We start from the raw sequence: 25,069 nt of genomic DNA, 5'->3' as shown, positions 1-25,069 counted from the left end.
AAGTGTCTTGGTATTTTTATCTTGACTCTGCTGCCATATATTTCCTATCCAGCACTGGTCACATTAAAAGAGAGCCACGGAGATCTACCGTAGAACCTCTGTGTCTGTTCCTTGTCATCAAAATATCCAGGACCAGTGGCCACTGTCATTGGATAACTGTTGCAGTCATTGTCTAGGACATTGTAGCTCCTCCAAGTGAGAAACAGACCACAGTCCAGCAGGACAACGAAAAATAAAAACAGGAACAGGGTGTGTATTTGTCTAAACTCCCAACACAAGAGTGTCTGGACTCAGCTTTAACTGTGTCCAAGGGTTGTACCAGAGGCAGAAATTCTATAAATGAGGGTGACAGCCACACACTTTCCCCACTAAGGGACAGGGAGTAGTATTACACCAGTGAGAAGTACTCAATTTAAAGTTTATATGAATGCACTTTCTTAGAAATACCATAGAGTCATAGTCTTGTTTTTAAGGTGACTGACATATAAAGTGCTTTTTTGTTTCAAACTTGAAACAAAAAACATATTCCAGTAGTTTTGGGTGTAAATGTCAGGTGCAGTGTAATGCATACTCAATCCAAGAGTCAAATAAATAACCTTGCTGTGTAGGACACTGCGTTTTAGAACATGAAATTGTTTTTGTTGTGTCCTTTTTTTTTTTTTTTTAAGTAAGACTGCATTAAGAGGTCACCTATTAGCTGTGTTTTTGCTGTCTTAAACTCGGCCCTTCTGTCTATTAAAATCAAACCACTGTGTAAACATTCCAGTGTTGTTCTTGGTCTCTACAATGGCCACAGGGATCAGATTTCACCTGCCTGCACATCTTCAAGCAATTAGAGCAATTAGCGTGAAGCCATTTCACATTCAAGGATTCAAGGTCTATGGTGACATTCAAGTCCAGGAGAAGTCTGAAAGGAAGAGAGAGGAAGGGGCCTGGAGCATGGCTACTATTCCATTGCCCAGAGCAGACATTTTCTCCTTTAAACATGGTAGCTCTTTAATGATGTTATTATGAGATCTTAAAATGACATATCAAAAGTTGTTTATATCAAAAAAACCACCCCAATGGTCATTTAATTACACTAATGAAGTCCTTTATATGCAGCAGATTTTTTTTAAAGGACTTGTAGTGCCTTGTGAAATAGAGTATTGCTGCCCCTGGCATCATGGTGGCAGTGGCAGCATTCTTTGTAGAGGAAGCATGTTTTATAATGTACAAGGGAATTTGCATTTTGCTCTTATGGTAAACTTTCCTGTTTGGGGTAAATGTAACAATTACAGCAATGGAATATTGAAGTTGGGAGATTTGGGGAGTAAGTGTTGAAAGCAACTATATTGCTTTTTTTAGAGAATTGTGGTAATTTAACAGATTGAACGGGTACAGTTTAAACAAAATCATCAACTGTAGCACATCACATTGCTGTATAGGCGGGACAGAAGGTGACTTTTAAAAAACATGGCTTAGAATCTAGTGGGGTGTTTGTTTTTTGTTTGTTTGGTTATTTTTTTAACATTTGTAATTTGGTTACCCAGGAATTTTGTTTGCAAAAGACAAACCCTAAACTGATAACAGCTTTTAAAATGGAGATGCACATTTTAAAATCCATATTTCTCTGTTGTTTTAGCATGAAAAAGAAAGAAAAGAAGGGAGCACTAATTTTAAAAATCTCAGCACACTACAAAACAGCTCTTCCTTTGCAGTCCCAGAAGGTGTTCACAATCAAGAATAATCGCAGGCTAAATTATAATGTGGAATTCCTGTGTCCTTTAACCTGATGCTGCCTGTGTATATTTTGTGTTTAACAAACAGCTCTAAGTGTAAAATTATTCCAAGAATTACTTTTGTTTCATTGTACATTTTGATTTTAGTTAAAATAAGAGGCTTTATTTAAAATTAAATTGTATGATTCTCTGAAAGCTCTTGCCATAATTCCTTTAAGGAACTGCCCTAGTTGGCTTAAAAGCTGGTAGGTGTAGAGGCTTGACATATCTGTAGTATGAACAAATCTGTCTGTGATGGCGGCGGGAGCATTTGTGTTCATTCATTGAATCTGTGGGCTGCTTAGTGCTCTCTATCCCTGTCTTGAAGGCCTCAGAGCTCTGCTGTTGAGAGGTGCTCTTCCTGGCCACCCAGTTCCTCGCCTGTGTGCCCAGACTGTGTGCCTTCTAACAGTGCGTTACACAGTAGAGGCAGAGCATGCCAGTAAAGGCAGCATGTGGGATGTGAGCCAGCATCCGCTACCTTTCCCTCTGCCCCTTGAAAAGGACTGTAGGAAATCATTTGCTCATCTTTAACTGGATCACCTGAGTTAGAGAGAGGACTATTTGCATTGGATACTCCACCCCTGCAGGAAGTGGAGTGGCAGGCCTGGAGGCTCAGGGAGGCTGGGAAGGGAGGTGAGGCAGCAAACCAGATCCTTCCCGTTTTTTTCCCCTAGCCTTGTCCTCTGTGTCTATGATCTGCCTTTTGAACTGTTTTTGTGGCTGATCAGTTCCACCTAATATGTCTCTTGATTTCTGCTATTGTAATACTCAGGCGACATGCTGTTCTCTTCATTTTTATAAGCTTTAGATGCTTCTGCCTGTCATATTCTGGCGGTTTATCTTCAGCGTCTGGATTTGCTTTCAGACTTGAATGTCTATCACGCTGCCGTTGCTTTGAATGTGAGATCAAAAGAAGATGAATTCCAGTAAAAAATTTCCTTCTATGAAGAAAAGATTGGGGCCTATGTAAACAGCCCACTGACAGCTCCCAATGACTTATTTTAGCCAAGTATTAGCACCTGCATGACAGACGGTCCAGCATTCCACGCTCAATAACAAATCAGTTGCTTCCCTGGCAGAAGAACAGTACCCTGCCACAGCAGCAGTGCGTTTTCAGGGGTAATAGTTTTATACCTCCTTTTTTTAAAATTGGTTTGGGGTGGGTTAAATAGTGTTCAAGTAGACAAGCTAGGCACCTTGAGATAAACTGGTAGTTTAGCTGATTGCAGGGAAGGAAAATGTAAGAAAAAGCAACAAAAGCAAGATCAAGGGCACATCCCTGGAATGCGGGATGATGTGTTCTTTAAAAATACATGTGACAAAATCCTCTCAAGTCTGCAAAATCTGAGTTTTCTTTCTCTTTCTTTCTTTCTTTCTTTTTTTTAAAGCATCCTGCCTATGTAAATGTCACTACAAAAATATCTCAAGAGCAGGTTTCCCAAAACCCTGTTGGCGTGTGTTTGTCTGCATGCAGGGGCTCTCTGGCTAGGACTTGGTCTAGCCAGGGCATACTTTGCTGTGTGGCTGCTTGCAGACCTGGAGTGATTTAGATACGTGTCGCATTAATAGATTCCTTTAACTGCTAAATGCAACTTTGAAAATTACCTGCAAGCTCCAACTGATCTCTTTCAACTTTGAAAGTGAAGAATTACTTGAGGAATTCTTGTGGTTTCTTTGTCATTTAGTGAGCATCCAGCCAGCTACTGTGGAGGCAAACCTCTGTGAGCTTGTCTACAAAGGGCAATGTTCCAGTGTGTTTTCTCCTCGAGTGTGCTTCAGCCGCTCAGCACTTCCTGTTTATTCAAACATCTTTTTTACCACTCGGCAACCCCCGCTTCACAGAAACAGCCAGAACCCATCTACAGCAAGAAGACGGAAATCCAAAGGCAGACAGTACAAGCTCACTCCATCAAACTCTTCGTTTTCTCTGTAAGTGTCCAGAGAAAAAGAAACATTTTCACTGGGTTAAACTTTTAAACTCGGGATCTGTGCTTGTGCAGGCGTTTCTGTGAAGGGCAAAATAAGATGCTCTAACTTGTTTACTGCTTGTTCGCTATTTCCCCCCCTTCTCTCCATCAAAGCTTTTATTGTTTTAGAGATTTGAGAGGACTGGCTCCTACTAACTGCTTGTTAATTCGCTCTTGCTTTCCTCTGTGTCTTTGGATATAATCAGCTAAGTAGCAGCCATGTGTTGTCAGGAGAGTTTTATAGACTGAACACAGATTAGAACCTTCTCTCCGCTTACTGTGGGATTGTTTTGTGTTGCCTTCTTTCTGTTCCTGTTATCATGGGTAGTCAGAGAACCCGGGAATGATCCCTGTATAATTCTGCCTCAACAGAATTGTCCTCTGATACTGCATCATGACACTGTCATCATTTGTGACTTGGTCTTGATAATATTTGTACCAATTTCATGCCAATAAAAGTCAGACTGCTGAAAAAAGCACGGTCATTATCTTATTCATAATACTATTGTTTAAAGGGAGTGCCCTGCTGCAAAAGGAAAGAGAAAGCGTGTCTCACTTTGCCACGATGGCTGTTAACTTTGCTGTTGGGAAGCTCTTTTTACAAATTTTATCGTGGATAATTAGTATGGCTGGGAAAGCCCTAGGTCTATGGCTGCAAGAGAATGGAACTGCTGTCTTAGTCATTCTGTGGAGATGACTTTTAAACACTGGAGTGGCACTTTCTAAAAAGCTCTGTCTCTGGCTCTCTCCCTCTCTCGATGCCCCCCTTCACTCTAACTGACCTGCAGCTTGAGGGTAACTGGTAAGCCAGGTGCTAATTTTTTTTTAACTAGTCAAGGAATAGACAGGAAATGGAAAATTAGCTCTTTTGATCTTAGGAGAATTGTTAGTGGTCAGAACCTTGTTCTTTAGTTCCCAGACTAAATATCCTTAAATTTTAGTGTATAAAACACCACAGATTAGAACAGAAAAAGAAATATGCTTGTAGATGCCCTAATCTGTAATGGAAGAAGCATTAACAAAAGCAAAATAAAGAAGTTTGTGTGTGTCTGTACTGCTATGGCTATGATGGGTTTTTTTTAATGTTCTGAAGTTGTTCTGCTTTGTAAGAAAAAAAAATGTTTGTGGCTGCCTTAAGGACAATTTGTTTAACAGTAGGAGTAATTGCAGGGAAAATGGAAAGAGTGACTGGAGGTATTTACTCAGATGTTAGTGTAGGTGTGGGGGCCGAAAACTCAGTGTGGGAACAGTGGGCTGCTTTTCTTGGTATCTCAGTCTATTTGATGACCATCAAATTTCCCAGCTCGCTGGTTTTGTTTTTTCTGGATGGCATATTTGATTATTTATCAGAAGGGGAAGGGAGTAGCTGAAGCAAATAAACATGTGACCAAGGTCTGTTTTGTTTTCCACTCAGAAAGCCATGCCCTTTAGCAGATATACAGAAAATAATAAATGTATTGTTTTATGATAAAAGGAAATTATAAACGTCTTTTTTTTTTTTCAAAGCAAGTGCATTAACCCTTAAGGCTAAGGACCTTTTTTTGCCTTCTGAGAATTTGCCAGTTTTTGTTTGGTTGTTTGCTAAGAATTAATCTATTGTGATGTATGCTTTTATAGAATAGGATTTTCCAAGATTAGTTTGGCATTTCCAAATACTTTACTTAGGTACATCTGCCTCAGTAGTGCAACTTTATGGTGTTTGGGAGCACACTTTAATAGTGCCACTATCGGACAAATTAGTAGCATTTAAATTTGCTTAAAGGCTTTTTTTTTTTCTTTTGTTTTGTTTTTTTGCTTTCAGATCTAACTTTGATCAGTTCAGCTAAAGAAAAACATAACAGTATCTGTGTCCAGTATACAGCATAACTAAACACAGCAAGTATTTTGATCCTCACTACAGGTATCAGGCAGTGGTATATGGCAGAATCTGCTTGTATATATATCTGTGTCTCTCAAAAACACCTTTTACAGGGGTTTTGCTTAGTGGTGTAAGTGCCTGCTTACACCACTAAGTCAGTGTCATGAGTTCGATCCCCGGTACAAAAAAAAAGAAAAAAAAAAAAGCCTTTTAGTCTGTATCATGGTGCAATGTGTGTTTCACGATCTTCAACTTGTCATTATCTCAACACAGGTCTTTTAGAGGCAGAGAGAAAGGCTCAAATCTATTTTCAGTGTAGAGTTTAAAATGACCAAACGGAAGTTTATCTTTTTTACTATATTTTCTTGGGTTGGCTTTTCATGGCTTAGTGTGTATGTTCTTTTTTTCTGGATGTTCACTCACATATATGCACTCACTGGCTCACTCTTTAAAAACTGGGGCATAATCTTCTGTAGGGACTTCCTTTCCTATATACATCCTGAACAAATGGTATGCCTGATCCTAGCACGGTGCCTGGATCAGGCATACCAAGCCCTATAAATCATAGTTTAAACTCTGTGTCACTGCCTATACTGTTTTGGAATGTGAATGGAAATATGCACACACAGGGATTCCCTCTTCATTGACTATATAAGGGAACAGTGAGCAGGGCTGATACCGCACAGTTCCCACCAGGCTTGTCCTGCAGTCGGCTAAGCGGGGGCTTGCTGTGAAGAGGACCCTGCTGGAAGGAGTCACCTGCCCCCATCCTGTCTTGTCATCATGAATGACTCCAGAAAGGCACGTGGGTTAGAGCATCATACTTTGTACTTATACAGAGCCCTTTGTGTGTAGAAATCAAAGTGCCTGACTAATGTTCACTCATTAGTACTCAGAACACCCTTGGGACATAGGTAGGCTGCAAAGATTATCCCACTTTTGAGGTGGGAAAATGCTCTGCTGTTAAAATAGTTTACAGTTTCCGGGTGTGTCTGCATTTAATGCTCAGGCCAGACCTGGAAGAAGGGGTAATCAGGATGCCATGTGAAGCGTTTTTCCTGTGACACACTGGCCCTGACCACAGGCAGTCTCATGAGAAAGTGCTCTACCATACAGACAGTGGACTGGAAAGTACAGCTAGCCGGTGATGTTGATGGTGGCGGCACTGAAAACTATTTGTGCTTAATTTTAATTGATTGAAGGGTCAAAGTTAGAGTATTTATTTAAAGGTACAGTGTGAGCTGAAACTTTTGTTGTTTTGTTATGTCTCACTTTAATGCAATGTGATGTTAGTGATTTAATCTCCACAAGAATCAAGTTGGCATGTTATTTGCAAAAAAGCAAATACTACTTAGGGCCTATGCAGAATCCATCAAAAGTTGCTCTCTGACTCCAGGCTCTGGAGGAGGAGTCTCCTTTTAAGTGTTACTGTGGACCTCTGCAACCCCTGTGAGCCTCTCTATCAAACTTACTGCTCGCTGCTGTGAGGCTTCTGTGGAAAGCTTTTCCAGAAGTCTCTAGCATAGGGTTGTGGTGTTTAGTTCTTAATACTATTTCTTTGTTGGAACCAGAAGGTACAAATTAGATTTGAAAAAAATTCTCTAAGATGAAATGTGTTTTTAATTTTAAAATAAGTAATTTTCAAAGGACTATAAATGATGACTCCAGTTTTACTTAAAATGATTCTTTTTTTTTTTTTTTTTTTTTTTTTTTGGTGGTACTGGGGATCAAACTCATGACCTCAAGCGCTTATGCCAATGAGCTAAATCCCCAGCCCCAGTAAAACTATTCTTAAGCCAGCCATCATATGGAGTTGAGGGAATTGACTTAATTTTGTTTCTTACTATTTTCCTAGTTTATTTTGCATATTTCTTATCTTCTGTCATAAACTTACTGCTTTCATGATCAATACTTGTTTAGAAAGCACTTTTTTAAATTAAGAAGTAGTTAATAAGTGTCAAGCTCTACCTTATGTACTTTATGTGTATTAATTATAGCACAGACATTATTGCTTCCTATTTTTACTAATGAAGAAACTAAGCACAGGTAGTTTAGCTAACTTGTCCCGAGTCACACACAGCGAGGTGGTAAAGGTGAGCCTCAGATACAGGTGCAGTGATTGGTGGGCTCCTAACCATCATATAAGCTGTGTCTATAGAGATACGTTAATGTTTTTAAAAGCAAACTATTTTTTTTAGAACTACTCTGATTCTGTCAGGGTCAGTAATTCCCCCAGATTCCCAAGGAATCATTATCTCTTCATGCCTGGAAACTCAGGTTCTACCTTATGCTAAACTGTGGTAACTGGAAGTTCCAAAGGTCACTGACACCCTCTGAGTACAGCCCTGTGAGCACAGCTGTGCACTGGGTGAGCACAGTTTTGGTGTAAACCCCCCTTCTAAGAAACTCTCTTCAATTCCTTCCGAATGTAAATCTGTTTCTCTTTTGCTGTCCTCTATAGTCCCCGTAAGGATAAAATCTTTTTGAAAGTTCACTGCAAAGTTACCTTAGAGTGTGGCTTAGATTAAGTGAATATATTCTAAAGTTGTCTCAATTTTTCTTTAAGAATCTGTCCTGTGAAGCAAATAGTTCTGGTTCCATGTAAGTGGAAGGGTTCCAAATCTATGGATTTATGGGGTTGGAAGCACTTTTTAATTCTGTCAGTCTTGTAGTATATAATGAAGGAATTCTGTCCAGGCTGAGTGACCTTCAGAATGTCGTATAAACATTCCACTCACATAAAGCAGATTAGAACCAATCCAGACACAGAGCCGGCCTTCAGCGCGAGCACTTCCCTTTCCTTCCTGGTCAGTGGCATTGCCATGAGGATCGTCATCACCTCCTGCCTCATTCTCTGTGTTCTCAGGCAGCTGTTCCTGCTGTGTTCTGAGATCCCTGGGAGAAAGAAAATCTGTCCTTTGCACTAGCAAAATACATTCTCCTCTGTGAGGAGGAGAATGTATATTATAGTAACAGTTTTATTCATTCTCTGCTTCTTTTGGACAAGATACTAACCTAAGGACTTTGCATGTGTATCTCAATCTTTACAATTTAAACTTTCTGGCTCTGTTAGTGTTGTTGTTGTTACTGTGTTATTTTTTTAAATGTTAACAGGGTATAATAGTACCTTGAAGAATGGTAAAAATTTAAATGATAAAGTAGGTATGCACTGCTTAATACTTGTCTGGCAATAAACATTCAAATATGCAACTTTTAAAAGTCATGTTTAGGAGTTGGGGATTTAGCTCAGCAGCATAAGTGCCTGCCTGGCAAGCGCAAGGTCATGAGTTTGATCCCCGGTTTTAAAAAAAAAAAGAAGAAAGAAAAGTCATGTTTAAAAATTATGTTTCTTTTCCTCAATGAGAAGAAGCCAGAGCAGTTATAAAAATATAGCTATTAACCATCCTTACCATTATCACCAAAATATGTGTATACACATTTATATAATCATAGTAGCGTGTATGACTATAGGCTGAATTTAAAACACAGACTAGAAGTCCTATTGGAGCAGAAGGCAAGGCCGGGTCCAAAGAGACAGACTGCACTTAGATAAAAGTAGAACATGAGTCATAGGGGTCCAAATCCTCAGCTGCCAGTGGACTTTACTGAAATCAGAGGTGGGGGAAGGCTCTAAACAGTCTCTACTATGCCTTTCCATTTTTAAATTTTTTTTAATTACTATTATTATTACTATTAGCTTTATGAATGGTTCTTTTGGGAAAAAAATCCCCTTGTCTAGGAGAAGGAAATTTTTCCTGGATGGGACCTGAGGAAGGAATGAGAATCAAGGGGTGTGGTGACAGCATGGGTATCCCTGCAGCAGATGGGTGAGGTGGCCAGCGGTGAGACTAGAGCGGGGAGCAGCAGAGACAGCAGGGCTGGTGCAGTCCTTCCTGTCCTTCTGCAGAACACTCAGTGTCACATAGTGAATGCGCAGGGTGCTACAGGGCTCTGAAGACGTATGGGTCCTGTGGGTCTAGGATGTGAAATATTCCTTCCTGGGAATTAGACTCTGGTGGAATTTTCAGGGATAGGTAGGCGTAGTTGGAGAGGATATTTGGATGCCTTGTAACTAGGCAGACAAGAGGTAACACAGAATTGCACATAGCTTTCAGCATCCTGGGACTGAGAAGAGCTGCTTATAACAAGCAAATCTTTTTAGTGGAGTAAAGAAGGTTTGGCACTATGCAAAGCAAATAGACCCACCGCCTTTCTTGCATTGTTGGCTCTGTGGGACGGCATGTCAATTTGCCAAGATTACTCATGGCCATCTTTGGCCTAATCGGTGACCTTGGTCCAATGTGAATATCAAGTTCTCATAGACAGGTTTGTTTACTTATTTATTTTTGTCCTTGTTGTTCTAGACACTCAGTAGACTGGTGACCTTGAACATGTCATTGAACCTCATAGTCTCTGGTTTTCTACTTTAAATCAGGAATTATAAAACTTTCCCCCACTTTCCTCAGAGATGTTGGCAACTTGAGATAAAATAATGTGCAAAAGTAGCTAGTGCAGTGCCTGGTACATAGTAAACAATTCAGTGCATTGTTTTTATTTTAGTATCTTAAATGCAGGAAAGCTGTTCAGCTGTGCTTGCCCAGTGTTTCCAGATGCTCCCTATTTCTTAAATTTTTGTTTATTTCCACAGTGCTAAAGATTCAACTCAGGACCTTGTGCATGCTATGCAAAGTACTCTAACACTGAACTACAAGTTAGGCCCTTAAATGTTGTTCAGATGTGATCTTTGCTTTATTGTTTTGTAACTACTTTAAAAAGCACAAATTATTGGAAGCTAGGATTTTCTCCTATTCTAGCAAACCTTGGCAAAATGTGAATAATTCCACGTACTTTATTATTTATCTCATTTAGGCCTTTTCTTTAATTTTCTCATCTTGTTCTTTGCCTCTTGTCTTCTATCACTGCTGGAATGTTACCTTGGTATCCTTTTCTTTCTTTGATATTTTGCTCAAAATTTAGGCAAGGGAAGGGAGCTATTTTGTGAAGCAAAGCATTTGTAGGTGTTAATTATCACTTAGGGCATCCTGAGTATGTATGACTTATACTGCAAGAAGAAAGGAATACAGCACCATATTTTTCAAGCAGGAACTAGATTGTATTTCTAGTAAATTCATGGAAAACCTTCCATTATTTTGAGCATAATTCTAGTCAAATTCTTCTACAACCTTTAAAACTATGAAGTTGTCTTCTAAGATGTGAATCTGCATTCTTCATACTAAGAGTAGCTGGGTTGCAGCCTCATAAAAAGCAATTGCAAAAAAGACAGGGTTAATATAGTGAGTTAATAGATACCTTTGATTGATTTATTCTCACATTTGACCCCTGCATTTTCTGCCTTGGGAACCTAGAGAAAGACTGGGCCAATCTGTTCCTTTATTTGTTATCACAATTTATTCTTAAACAAGAAGAAATAAGTTTGATGTAGCATCCAACTTAGCATTTTAGACATTTTGTAATAAACTGTTATCCTGCATCACCTCATTGCAGTGTTCATGCTGCCCTTGGTAGTAGCCCCCAGGGTGTGATCATGTCAGTTCCCAGGAGCTCAGCAGACTTGGGCTTGGGCAGTGCTTTGATGGAATCCCTCCAAAGACAACTCAGGTGCTAGAGCCTTGGCTGGTGATTCAGCATCTGGCACTGACTGGGTAGGGAGCAGCTGGCCAGTGTCTGGATGAGGTGGTTACAGGGCCTGGTGGTGTTCATAGGAGTAGGAGGATATAACATGCTCCCTCACTCCTTCTCAAAAGGGACTTCAAAATAGACTTCCTGGCCATTAAACTTATTTCACCTGATTTCGCAAGAAGATCATAGATCCCCCATCCTATTTTCTTTATTTATTTGTTTATTTTTGGTCTCATGAAAATTCTTATTCTTTGGCAGAGTTCATTCATTATGTGCCTTACAAATAAAAATCGTTAGTCATAACTGCAAATGAATATAGGGCTTGCTGACTCCTCTGCTCCCAAACAGGTTCATTTAGGAGATAGCTTGTAGCAGAATGCCTCCTCCTGTCTAGAGCTTTCTGATTTCTGTGTCCACTTCCCAGTGGCTAGGTCACAGGAAGGTATTTGCTCTGACAGTGCTAACACAGGCAAATTGGGACACAGTGTGAGAACATAGTTGAATAATTCTGTTTTCCTTCATCCCATTTCTCCTAAAGAAGAAAGGGCAACACATACATTATATGCTATCCTTTCTCCTAAGAAAATATACTCTGATAAGTTTCCAGTATTAAAAAAATCATACACTTCAATATTCCTATACTTTAGTGATGTTCGTTAAATGTTAAAGTGAAAGACGAGAGGGGCATAAAATAAGTGTCATAGCGACAAGTCATACCCTACTTGTAGCTTAATATAGTCACAAAAAATAAAACAAAAAACATACAGAATCGTGTCAGTAAAGATGTTGAAAGAAGATCCAGAAAGCAGGTTCAGGTTGGTGTGGAATATGTGTTCTGGGCACCAGGAATGCTTTGGCGTGGCCTCAACTCTCCCTACTCAGGCACAGGGTTTTGACACTAACTACCCATGTCCACGTGACCGTATCTTTTCTCACAGATAGAATAATGGTGGTGGGAGGGAACTTTGGCCTTTCAGTTTCCTGTCCCTTTTGATTTTAACTCCAGCCGTAATACTAGAATGTTACAGCAGTACAGTTATCTATGTTCCAATTATTCATCATATCTACCTTGATCCTGTCTTATAAACTTGTTTGCAGAGCCTGAGTGTTATTTAGGGAATCCATGCCAATGCCCTATGTAAAGATCAGCTGCTAAGCCTGCCTTGAAATCATAGGATACTTGCTCCTGTTGGCAGAATTCTGAGGCTGCTGCAATAGAACCTCCTTTCAAACCCAGTAGTGCAGCTGATCCACACTGGCTCCCTGCTTGCTTTTTAAGGGTTCTTGAGTCAAATGAGTTAACTATTAGTGAATAGTCAGCCTGCACTCCTGTTCACAGCATTGAAGAGTAGATGGAACAGTGACTGGTTTAAGATGGTTACTCATCCTTTCCTGCCTCACTTTTTTCTGTCATTTTTTGTGATGCTGCGGATTAAATCTAGTGTCTTCATGCTGAGCCTCCAACTCCATTTATCCTGTAATTTGAGACTGAGTTCTACTAAATTGCTTTGGCTGGGATCCAACACAGGATCCTCCTGCCTCAGCCCCACAGAGTGCTAGATTATAAGTGTGCACTACTTCTCCAATTTTAAAGGCCCTCAGATGGGTGGCTGATTTATGTTGAAAGTGTTTTATTTTTTATTTTGAACACCAATAACATGCCTCATGATTTATTGTAGTGCTGTAGTGTTTTGTTTTCTCTGGACAGCTCATATTTCCACGGTCATTTATACTACCATCTTTTCACAATCACTGGTCTCCCTCCATGAGATCAGCACACTTTTCCATTGTCCTGTGAGAACCAAGATCTTCTTTTGTAAAATGTGAGGTTTTTTTTTTAATCCATCTTGTAGAACTTTCTTCTTTAGACAGCCGTTGATTATGAATGAACTCATCTAGTCCTGTGAGTTAACTTTGTTATTTCATTGCCTGATTTCCATCCCGCACTGGCCTGGTGGCCGTGTCTAAATCAGGCAGATGATAAAGCTTCTTCTGCAACCCTCATGCCAGGTCATACTGAGTGCTTGTCCGGTCACATTCCTTGAGGAGTGCTTTTGTCAGGATGGTAGGTGGTTCGTGGGGTTGTAGCAAAGGTAGCAGGTTAGCTGGGCTAGGAAAGGTTGTTGAGAAGACTCAGACTATATGTAGAGGATGAAAAATGAAGGTGAGAATGTGACTTGTTCCCTGCTAAGTTTCCCATGCTGTTCTTTTTTAGTTTTTACTAGCTTTTCCTTCCACCCCCATATGCACGGTGACTGCTGATTAGCCCATGAAATTATCTGAGAAACAGGTTTGATCTTGAGGGTTGAAGAGTCTAGAAGAGAAATTAGAGGAAGGGTGGGTGACTCAGACCAGACTTTAAAGCTGGAAAAGGACAGTTTCTCAGGACAGACAGGAAATAACCAACTGCTAACTGGCCGGAAAGGCACATGATGCCTTTATTCTAAGGGTGCTTAGGAGCTCACACAGTGCTATAAATTACTGATGAGAAAACACACATAATCAGAGTTGGCATCAAGCTTTCAATGGTTTCAGATAGAAGAGTTCATGCATGTATTTTGTTTTCATGTGCTAGTTCCTTTTCAGAAACATAAAATTGAAAAATTGAGCTTTAAAAGCAGCTAATTCATAATTACCTTTCTTCTTAGTGAAACTCTAAAATTATTTTGGGGAACTGATTAAGAGATACATTTACATAAAATTTTGCTGAGAGCTAGGAATGTAGCTCAGTAGTAGAGCCCATGAGACCATGGGTTCAATTCCTACTGTGTGTGTGTGCGAGCACACACACAGACACACACAAATCAGGCATAGTAAATTTTTTGGAGATCTCGGAATATAAGAAATTTTCTTTCAAGCTTTGAGAAACATGAAGTCTCTGTTTTGTGGCACAAAAGCAATCATACATACTATGCTACATATATAAATGAGTGAGCCTGATAATATCCGAGTAACACTCTGTATGTGGATACTGAGATTTGAATTTTATGTAATTTTCACATGTCACAAAATATTCATTGTTTTACTTTTTCCAACCATTTAAATAAGTAATAAACCATGCTTATTTTATGGGTCAAACAAAACAGATGAAGAATCAGATTTGATCTATGGAGTATAATTTGCTGACCCATCACCAAAAACTTTCTAGTAGTTGTATTTTGTGTCTCTGTTTAGCTAACTATACCTATTACCAAGTGTTTTATGCAAAATATTTTATAAAAGTTTTTCCTTTTTCTAATTTGTTTTGTATGTGTATATACTTGTTTGAATCATATTTTTATGTAAATTTGTTAATATTTCTTAAAATATAGCCAATATGTTTTTGTGCATCGGCTACCTTGATAAACATGCAAAACATAGGATTATGTAGCTTCTAAAATACAAGCACCTGTTATGAACTTGAGATGTAAATAGCTCAAAAGTTGTAAACATGCTTATGTAAAACATAATTTGTAAAACACAGATGGCACTTATTTACTGAGAACGTGAGGACATTGATGAGAATGAAGTCATCTTGTACCAATAAAATAGGTATGTCAAAAAATTGTTCTGCTTCCCAGTTAGCCTGGACACATGGCCTGCCTCAGTGGCAGCCAGTGAATAACTTGCAGGCTGTCCCTGAATACATGGAGCTGCTGTGAACCACGCATCTCCCTCCTACCTGCCATGCAGATTGGCATATAAATGGGAGCACAGGCAGAGAAGGAGACTGGGCAGTCCAGAGATGAGGTGCTTCATGCTTGCCACCCCTGTCATCTGCTAACTCACAGTGCCATTTATTTTAGCTTGTCGAGTGTGTGCAGTTGGGCTCTCAGTGGCTGCTTTTATCATGGCAGACTTCTGCTCTATGACATCCTTGAACTCCATCCTTACTGTAACCTGAGCCTAGCACTCAGATTCAGCACCACATTATCCATTGCCCAGCAGTTGTCACATCTGCTATAAAGGAAGTGTTGATCCAACCCAACCCAGGAAGTGCCACCAAGAGTAAAAGGTCTCCAGAGATAGGGGTAAACCTTTTAAGCTATTTACATTAGCAGTTGCTCTGGAACTTAAATCAGAAGTGATTTTTGCTGCTTAAAAGAGAAATTCTTCCATTTCTTCATATGCTTGGATGTACACACTCTCCCTTCTTTTCTGTCCTTTCTTTTCTTTTTCTCCCTCTCCTCTGCCCCACATATACAAAAACACATATCCACACACTTACCATTCTATATCCTGAATATCTAATTTTACCTTTAAGTAGTGTATCTACTGTTCTCCATTTGTGATTAAGACACTGTTAGGAAAATAAGAACAGTCCATTCTCACCGCTCGGATTGTACTGGAAGACGGATGGTCTCTGAAGTCTCAGCAGTATAGTCTAAGGTGAGGGACATTAATCTGCTGTCGTATACATAATAGGTGAAAGTGACTGTCACATAATCATGTTCAAAGAACACAGTGAACTCTGGAGCAGTTTCCCAAGGGGATCCCACTAGCCACTGCATGTTTTCCAGTGATCAAAAATGAGCATGATAATATAATATTTTTACTCACTTGGTACAAATGGCAAATACCAGAGATTTGTATGCAATGTCCAAGTCTGTAACTTTTTTTTTTTTGTCTTTTTCGTTTTTATTGGTATCAGGGATCAAACTCACGACTGCCTGCTTGCAAGGCAGGCGCTTATGCTGCTGAGCTAAATCCCCAGCCCCGCAAGTCTGTAACTTTAAATACTAGAAATTTCTTGTCACTTCTCATGTCTGACAATTTCAAACCTGGATCACACCATTGTATGTATTACAGAAAATGAAAACATTATCTTTATGTTATAAATGCTAATTAATTAGGTTTGAAAATTTGAGACCAAAGGTGATTTTTGAAGTTTGTTTTTATTTATTTGGAAGGGAGTCCTACTTTGCTTTTTGTTAACATATTCATAAGGCCAGAGTCGCCTTATGTGACCTTATTTCTGTGGGACAGCCCAGTACAGCTTCATATCCAAATGATGTGTGCTTTGTGTCAGTCTCGTTTCTCCTCTTTTGCCCATTTATACTCAAGCGGAGGCTCACCCTTGCAAACCGCTTGCCCACTTTTGTTTGGTAGTGTTCTCTCCTAAGGAGGCCGTGTGAAATCTCCCTGTATTCTGTGAGTGCCAGAACTCCTTCTTCTCATGCTTCTGCCTTTGATTCTCCTCCTTAGAGGAGCATCTCCTTCCTCTGTGTGAAATGATGCTGAGAGGCTGGGGCTCACTGTATCAGTGTGTAAATTCAGGCACCCTGTGTTGGGTCTGAAAAGACATCCTGCACATAAATCACCTTTTCCAGCTCCCATCTTTACAGCAAACTGAGTCTGGATTCCAGCCGCTGACTTTGAAGTCTGTAATCATTGTATAGAGCCCGCTCAGTAAACACTGCTTGAGAAGAAAACAGGTCTGCATTCGCTCCTGTGACATTCACTGACTAGAGCATTCTTGTGTGAGAAATGAGGGTTTTTCTTCAAGATGCTTAACATATTCCCTTGAACGGCAATAAGAATTTCACTGTAGCTTCTCTGAGACTTGATTATTTTAAAACTGTGCTCCCAGTTTTTGGAAAAACGGGGTAAGTTATGTGGCATTCTCACTGACTGGTTTCTCTTTGTCGCCACTTTCAGGTTAAATGTAGGTAACTTTCCTTGCCTTTCGTATCATGATTTTCCCTGCACTGCCAACCTCAGGTCAGCTCTGGCCCCACTGTCACCCTCTGTACCTCCCAGCCAGTCTCTTGCTCCGGAAACTTGTGATGGGAGCCCTTGAAATACATGCCTGGTTCCCTTTTCTGCATGAAAGAGCAGTAAAGCTCCCTGTGAAATAGCGACGGGAACATACATAGTAGCAAAGGCTCTTGCTCCTGCAGGCACCTTGCTCAGGGGACTATTTTTCTTATAAGATATAAATGAAATCTTCACTCTGCCCACTTTTACACCTACGCATGTACTGAGCGTCTCCAAGGCGACGAAGAAGCCGGAGTCCAGCGCTGGTGAATCCTGCTCCGAGACAGCAGGCTGGAGTCTCGGCGGCTCCCCCAGGCGCCTTGTGTCCCAGATGCCACTCTGAGCCGACCCCTCCCCCGCCTCTCCCTTCCCAAGTAGTCTACTCTTACCTTACATGTGACCCAAGCTGGTTATCCCGAGTCCTGTAGGCAGAAGGCTTCCCTGAAACAGGAGTGTGTAACAGGGCGTGACACAAGCAGACTTGCTGCAGCCTTGTCTTTGTCACTTCTCTGTGCTTCCGTTCTTGGCCTTCTTTGTGCATCGAAGATGCAGAGGCACCACTCAACTTTACAAAGTGCCATCAAAACCCTTCAGTACACTAGTGCAAAGAGCCTCCTTCAGTGAGCTTCTACCCTCGCCTGATGCAATACATATAACTCAGGAGCACAAACCCACTTGGACACTCCTTGTTCAGTACACAGTCCCACCCCCATCTGATCCATCTCTCACTCTGCCATTGTCACTGTAATTTCTTGTAGTGTATGCATCATTTTCTTTAAATGCTTTTGGGAGCAATGCATGGCCACCCTTAGGTCTTGTACTTACTTTGGAAGCCTATAGTATCAGATTCTTTGAGGTATCTGTGTGTCTCTTCTTTGAGGCACCAATAATTATTTGCTAAAAGAAATTATTATTGATGTGATCACCAAGAAACTTCATTTTGTCCTCTATACTCTTAAGCACTTAATGAGCATATTCTCAGCCTTTTTTTCCACCTGCTCCTGTTTTTTTTTTTTAGACAGATTATTACTGTGTAGCACAGGCTGACTTTAAACTTGATATTCTTCTGCCCTAGCCTCCTGAGTATTAGAATTATGTCCTTGGCAACATAACTGGCTCAGCATCTCTTTCTCAGGTACTCTACCACACAGCTACATACCAGCCTGTTTTTTAAAATTTTGAGACAGAGTCTTACTAAGTTACCCAGGCTGGTCTTGAACTTGAGATTCTTTTGTGTCATCCTGCCAGGTAGTTGAGGTTACAGTCAACATCTTTTTGGCTCTCAGCTGAATCGGCATAGAAAGCTTAACTTTTCATGTGTTTTTATGACATAGGTTCTACACACCTCAGTTTTCTACTGTTGATCCTGCTGCTGGCTTTGGAAAACTATGGCCTGACATTATTCATAATTCTTTGGCCATGTATATCTTCATCCGTGTTTATTGACACACGCACACACACACCCGATTTTTTACTTGAACTTTTAAAGTGACCCTGTGTGCAACATTTTGGAGGAGTGTCCTGTTTTCCATTTGCCTTATCCCAGTTCATTACCAACTCCCCAACCTTAAAATAGAAACCATCCCATTTTATAAGCCAAAAAGAATAGTGTAGATAGAATCAATTTTGTTCACAGGTCCAAAATGAAACTTTTAAGAAGACCAGAGTCAAATTTGTAAGTTTTTCTCCTATGTCTTCCAGTGAGATCATTCTAGTTATGCCTCATCTATCCTGCGCTTCCTTCCCAAGCAGCGGTATCCAGGGCAGGGTGCTTTTCCTTGGTCCACCACTTGGCTCTTTTGCTTGCCCTTTCTTTTAGGTCTCAGGCACTGGACCTAGCACTAGGGCCTCATGCGTGCTGGGCCAGTGCTCTGTCACGGAGCTACATTGTGGCTCTCTTAGTCCTTATTTGGACTCATGTTAGGCAAAAGTGTTGCTTTGAACTTAAGTTCTCAAGCACCCCTGCAAAAAGGATATGGGAAGACCAGGGTGAGGACCAGGGTGCCTGGGCTGGTTAAGGACCTTTCACTGTCTCCTGAGTTTCTGTCATGGCCCACCTTCTTCCTTGCTGCTCCCTGCTTTCCCTACTCAATGTGTCTGTCATTCATCCTTCAAGATTTATGCCAGATTTTTGGTAGGAATGAAGTATCTGGTTACATGGGTCACTGTACCTAAGAAACTGTGAATAAAATTGGCCAAACGAAAGGAAATGTAAACAAATTCTGGAAAGTTTTCCAGTGTAGACTGGTGGGAAGGTTTGTTGCCTGTTTCCTGTCCTGAAATGAATGAGTCCCAGCCAGTGCTGAAGCACGCCTCCTGCAGTCCTGTCTCCGAGGCAGGCCCCCAACCCTATGTTGTAACACAGTTGTTCCCTTCCATTTTTCCCTCCTCAGGCACTGCAAGTGGCAAGGCAGCTCCTTCTTCAGCAGCAACAGCAGCAGCAACAGCAGCAGCAGCAGCAGCAGCAAGTTAGTGGATTAAAATCCCCTAAGAGGAATGACAAACAGCCAGCTCTTCAGGTAATAGCCCACCACCAAAAAAAAAAAAAAAAAAAAAAAAAAAAAGACATTATTCCCTTTGGGAGAGTTGAGAAGTAGTTCAAAAGTGAAAGGTGTTGAGAATTGCAAATCATGAAAGAAAAATCTCGTAGAATGTGCATTTTTAGATTACCAACAATCTGTGATGCTTTGGGGAAAATGTCTGTTTGTCCAAACTTTTGCTGTCTGGAGTAAGAAGATCTGCTAATTACATAACATAATAGGAGAATGAGGAGTTGCCAGTGTTAGGCTGCTTAACATGAGGTGTAGAAACCAGTGGAGGGAAGTTCCTTGAGCTCAGTTACGGCATGGCATTCTCTTACATACACCTTACTTTAGGACAGTAGTGCTCAGTGGGTAATTTGAACCCCAGAGAACAAGTATGCAATTGCTAGAGAGATGTTTTTGTATTAACATGTACTAACTATACATATGAATAGCTATTAATTGTCGTGCTCTTATACTTGTATACGGTATGCATTTATTATATCCATCAACCTTCTTCTACCACACTGCCTCCTTCCCAACCCCTAGTACTCACTGTCCTACTTTCAGGTTAACTTTTTATTTTATTTAGTTTCTACAAATGAGAAAGAATAGGGAGTACTTGTCTTTTTGAGTCTGGCTAATTTCACTTAAAATAATGTCTTCCATTTCCACTGATTTTGCTGCAAAACAATAGGATTTCATTCCTCTTAATGGCTGAATAATATTCCATCCTGCGTATATAAACTACATTTATTTATCCATTCCTATTGATTGGCACCCAGGCGGATTTCATGTCCTACATAGTATGGATAGTGACACAATAAATATAGATGTACAGGTGTCTCTTTTTGTACTAATTTCATTTCCTTTGGAAGTGTACCAGGAGTCACTGAGCTGGATCTGTTTTTGGCGTCTTAAGGAAACTTCGTACTCTCCTTAGGGCCTGTACCAATTTACATTTCCACCTACTTCTGTCTCTTTTTTGGACATATTTTTAATGGTCATAACATGGGAAGAGGAGCAGGGCAGAGGTGCTGCTATATCTTGCAGGTTTGGCCAAGAGATGCTGCTGTTAACTCAACAATGTATAGGCCATTCCCACAGAACATAGCTTCATTTAAAAACCAAAATGTTAATAGTGTCAAGAACTCTTTACTGAGCTTTAGGAGGAAATGACACTTTTAATACCATACTTAGTAATGAGTATAAAACGCACCTTCTTTTCCAAAGTCTTTCCAAATCATTAAAAATGGTAAGCAATCTTTTAGAAGACAACAAAAAAGATTGTTTTAGCAACTTCTTGCCTCAGGCATAGTAAGACTAAGGAGTTAGTGGAGTAGAGGAAGCAGTGAGTTCCTAAAAATCTAATTTGGATTTTTGATTTATAGTATATTGCAATGGAAATTTCAACTCGACTGGAGATATTTATGCTCACATTTAAGATAGAGCACTTGCATGGACCAGGTAGTTCAAAATCCCTTTATAACTGAAGTTAGCATCCCCCAAAGACCAGACTAGTGATACATTGCTCACACTGGAAATTTTAAAACAGAATTCATTAATGGTAGCAAATGGGTAGAACTTGGTGCCAGTTAATTTGACTACAAAGTCAACCTAAATTCTAGCTATGTTGACCTTTCACAGGCCAGGATGAGCTAATACTAGCTTCCAGATCATTCTGCAAAGATCGATCTGACCTTGGGCAGCAAGTTCTAGTTCTTCTATATCTTCTGGGTAGCTGTCTCACTGTGAGGAAAGTTCAGCACTGCAGTCACACTTGACTGGCAAAGTTGGACAACAGTGGGCATTGTTTACAATTGCCCAATTTGGAATTGTGTACAATTCCAAAACCAGTAGTTTGGTAAACCAGGGCCAGTGTGCGTACCTTTGAATGTGTTTGAGTACAGGGGACATTTTTAATGAGGTACAGTGCCATAGAGGGCCCATGTCAGGTGCTGTAAGAAGTGCTTTGTTGTGCAGATGTCTTAAGAACAGCTCTGGAGGATGAAATATGACTGTGTTGACCTTTCAGCTGTGAGCTTATTTGTCAGGATTCAAATAAGTTGAAAGGATCAAACCGAACAGTTTCCGTAGTCAGACTGGGAATTGTGTTTCAGAGGTCAGCAGCAGAGGCCACACTGCAGATTCCATAACATAGCCAATTGTTGGTACATATTAAAGTACTGGGGCATCTCCTGCAGACAGAAATGCAATTAAAATTCTAATTTATTAATGTATACAGGGAATCAGCCCAGCCTGTCACTCAGTGATTCAAATGACTGTCCATTCTTTTTACCTCCCTCTTGAAGCTCTCACAGCCTAAAAATACTGTGAATCCTGTTGAATTGAACAGACCTCAAGTGCATTGGAAAAATGACAATATATATTATTGGGGGGAAATCTTACACATAGTAGAGCTTTGGTTAGAGATAAAAAAAAATACACACATACACAATCTGTCTGATCACATTGCTCTTCAGTATTGAATATCATTTGTGATTTTTTATACTAGACTTACTTTTCCTCATACTTGCTTTTTTAAAACATATGGCATCTTTTAGGTAACTTCTCCAAGATGAACGAAGTTCCTTTAGGGCTAAATATATGAAGTGAAGTTTCAGGGGATTTCCTTTTGAGGGCTCAGTTTTTCCTTGCCTGTTACAGAATTTTAGCCACCAAGCAGAAGAATATATGATACAGAGAGCTTCGAGTTTCTTGGCAAGGACAGTGTTGAAGGCAGCCTAACACATTCTGCTGAGTGCTTTAGTCTGTATAAAGAATAGAGGAAGAAGGGGCAGTCTTGAACCCTGATTTTGTTTAAAAAAATGTCGTAAGTCCCTTCAAACTCCTAATGATGGATAATTAGGCAGATAATTTAGCCTTACCTTAGAGTTAGCTGAGTGGGATGGGAGAGAAAAAATTAGTTGACATGTATGTGTGTGTGTCCATGTGTGTGCCTGACTTGCAAATTCAGTAATATTTATTAATTTGGCTGGCCTTCCACAAACAGAAATGAGAAATTACGAACCCAGGCCACATGGTATATTACCTCATTATAAAAAATATGTATGTAACAGTGGTGATTCACAGAAGGAGTAACCTTTACATTGAAATCTGCCTTCCATGCCGTGTCCTCACTGAGGCATCTCAGTTGGAGTGATTCTGAAATGAAAGGGAAATCCTACAGCAAATCTGAACAGTGTTCATCTCTGATCTTCTTACCCTTTATAACTACACTGAGAAACCTATTTTAGCAAATTTCAGATCTTCTGCATAGAAGAAGGCTTGACAGGGAAGAAGGATTTGATCTGCTGATAGCTTGAGGAAAAAAAAAAAAAGAAACCTAAATCCCCAAATATACTGTGGCTCGTATTTTAAGCATATCTCACACTTCCCTGCTTTATGTTTGGCAGCGCTTTCCAGTTTCACAGGCTGATGATACAAACAAAAGAAATGGAAAGTTAGAGGAGGCTCTAAGTGGTTACTCGATAGAGATCATAAACTGTAGTCAAACATCACCAATTTGGACTAATTTCAGAGAGAAGAGAATAAATAGCAGAGAAATGATGCTATTTGCAGATCCTGAACCATTCTGAACTGGTTGCATTTTTGGAGACAGTGTGGCTTATTCATGAAAAAGGCATGAATCAGGTATAGATAATGATTTCTGAAGTTCTAGAAAAATATTCTACCGAGTAACTAAATTTCCTTCTTAATCTATTAATTTGATTTGCAAATTTTTTATAAGTGATATAAACAAAAATCGAAAATTAGTCATATCCTAAATTCTGAATCTGAATGATCTGAATTAATTAAATGCAATTTTGATGAACACTTCAGAACAACTCTGGCATGCTGGGTGTTTGTGCTAGTGGTGATAGATCCAAAATCATGCAGGATATAGACCTTACCTTCAGGATGCGTATGAGTTGTAAAAGAATTAACAGGGTTTTGCTGGGGGGAAAAGTTATAGGTGGGTAAAAATAGTAGGCTCTTTTTATAAATATTTATATACTTCTGAAGATTGCTTAAACAAGTGAAATAAATGCTTAACAGTGCAGGTGTGCTCATAACCCCGAAAAGTGTAACTTTACTGGCTGAAGATTAATTTGTGAGTAGATGAGCAATTTTATTGATCAAATTTTGGAACTTTGACCACCGTTTCTGGGTAGTAATTCGTTTTGGTTCTTTAAGCATTTTAGTTGTTGGCACGAGTATATAAACTGGAAGGAAATCAAATGACACATTTTCTCCTAAGAAAGTAAAAGTACATGTGTATTCTGGCAGCCTGAACGTTAGGAAAGAAAGTAAACCTTGTGTGTTGCTTACAGTGGAAAGCTGACCACAGTTTCAGTCCGCTGTCTGTAAAGAATTTGAATTTGAAGCCAGTCATCTGAACGTTTTCCCTCCTGTCTGTCCCCTTCCATCCAAGGTTAGGTCATATGCAAGCCCCCAGCTCAGAAGGCCACTTCATTGGGGGGACCCATAGTGAAACCCACTGGAAGATCAGCCTTTTCTTCTGTTTGGAAGCTAGCACTATAATGATGACTCCTGCTTTAAATGGAGGAGGTTAAAATACAAGATTCAGCAGGTGTTTTTTAGCATTTTTATTTGCAGTTATATAAAACGTGCTTTAGGCAGCATTTTTGCACTGCATTAATGCCACATATAATCTTAGTACCTCATATCATTTCCACGTTTATTCACTAAGGAATAAATTGCTGAGAGGAAACCTTTAAAAGAAACTACAGTTTTATATTGTAGGTAGTGAATGGTTTTGAAATACTGACCCTTAAAGTATACCAGCATGTACTGAATTAGTAAGGTAGGTAATTCAGGGAAGGGAGGCAAAAATGTTTTTAAAAAATTATGTAGAGTTAACATTGTAGACAGTTTGCATCTCTGACATTTAGAATGATAAAATTGAAATTTTGATTTTTGTTAAGATGTCATGGTTATCATACAACTTTAGAGAATCCCAAGACCCTAAAAATAAAGAACAATTGATAAGAAACAATAAAACAGAAATGATGCTTTAAAAATGGTTATTAAGTTTTTTAGATCACACACCATTAAAAATTACAAAAATAGTGACTCTCCTAGAAAATTGCTCACTCATACAGAATTTTTCATCCATTTTTAAGTGTTTCATGAACTTCATGAAATCCATTGCAGAGCCCAGAGTCATACTCCTGATTTAAGATTTGTCCCCAGACCAAGTGAATATACTTTGTTCTTGCCTTTTTTTTTTTTTTTTTTTTTTTTTTGGTTGAATTGGAGATTGAACCCAGGACTTTGCACAGAACTGCTTCCCAAGATCTTTGGTTTGGTTTCTGTTTTTGTTTTTGTTTGAGACGGGGTTTCACTGAGTTGCCTAAATAAGTTCAAACTTGTGCTTTTCCTGACTCTTCCTATAGGTGTGTGCCACCACATTCAGCTGATTTAGCTTGCTTTTGATATTTTAACTTCAAATGTAGGTAGAATGAGCCTGTATCCCAGTTGGGACAGGACATCCCCAGTCCATGCCTGGGTGTGTTTATTGGTAGTTTTCACTTCTAGGAGTATCACAGTTTGGACATT

The 25,069-nt window shown here is 39.8% G+C and overlaps 1 protein-coding gene across 11 annotated transcripts in view; it reads left to right on the top strand.

The window, feature by feature from the left end:
• Positions 1-25,069, top strand: part of Foxp1 (forkhead box P1) — a 562,135-nt gene that overhangs the window by 395,501 nt on the left and 141,565 nt on the right. For 6 of the 11 annotated variants that reach the window (XM_063260468.1, XM_063260471.1, XM_013156482.3 and 3 more), the window contains one exon: positions 19,358-19,483. The exons of 1 other annotated variant lie outside the window; for it this stretch is intronic. In XM_063260468.1, coding sequence (XP_063116538.1) covers positions 19,358-19,483 — 126 coding nt within the window. Of the gene's footprint in view, positions 1-696; positions 3,693-19,357; positions 19,484-25,069 lie in introns of those variants that run through there. 4 more of the 11 variants (XM_013156478.2, XM_013156479.2, XM_023566584.2 and 1 more) reach the window with 3 other exon arrangements.

The sequence above is a fragment of the Cavia porcellus genome, unplaced genomic scaffold, assembly GCF_034190915.1.
Source record: "Cavia porcellus strain 051 isolate PalLab524CR breed Dunkin Hartley unplaced genomic scaffold, mCavPor4.1 scaffold_13, whole genome shotgun sequence".
Taxonomy (NCBI): domain Eukaryota; kingdom Metazoa; phylum Chordata; class Mammalia; order Rodentia; family Caviidae; genus Cavia; species Cavia porcellus.
The sequence above is the reverse complement of the archived record's forward strand: the minus strand, read 5'-3'. Positions and strand labels throughout refer to the sequence as shown.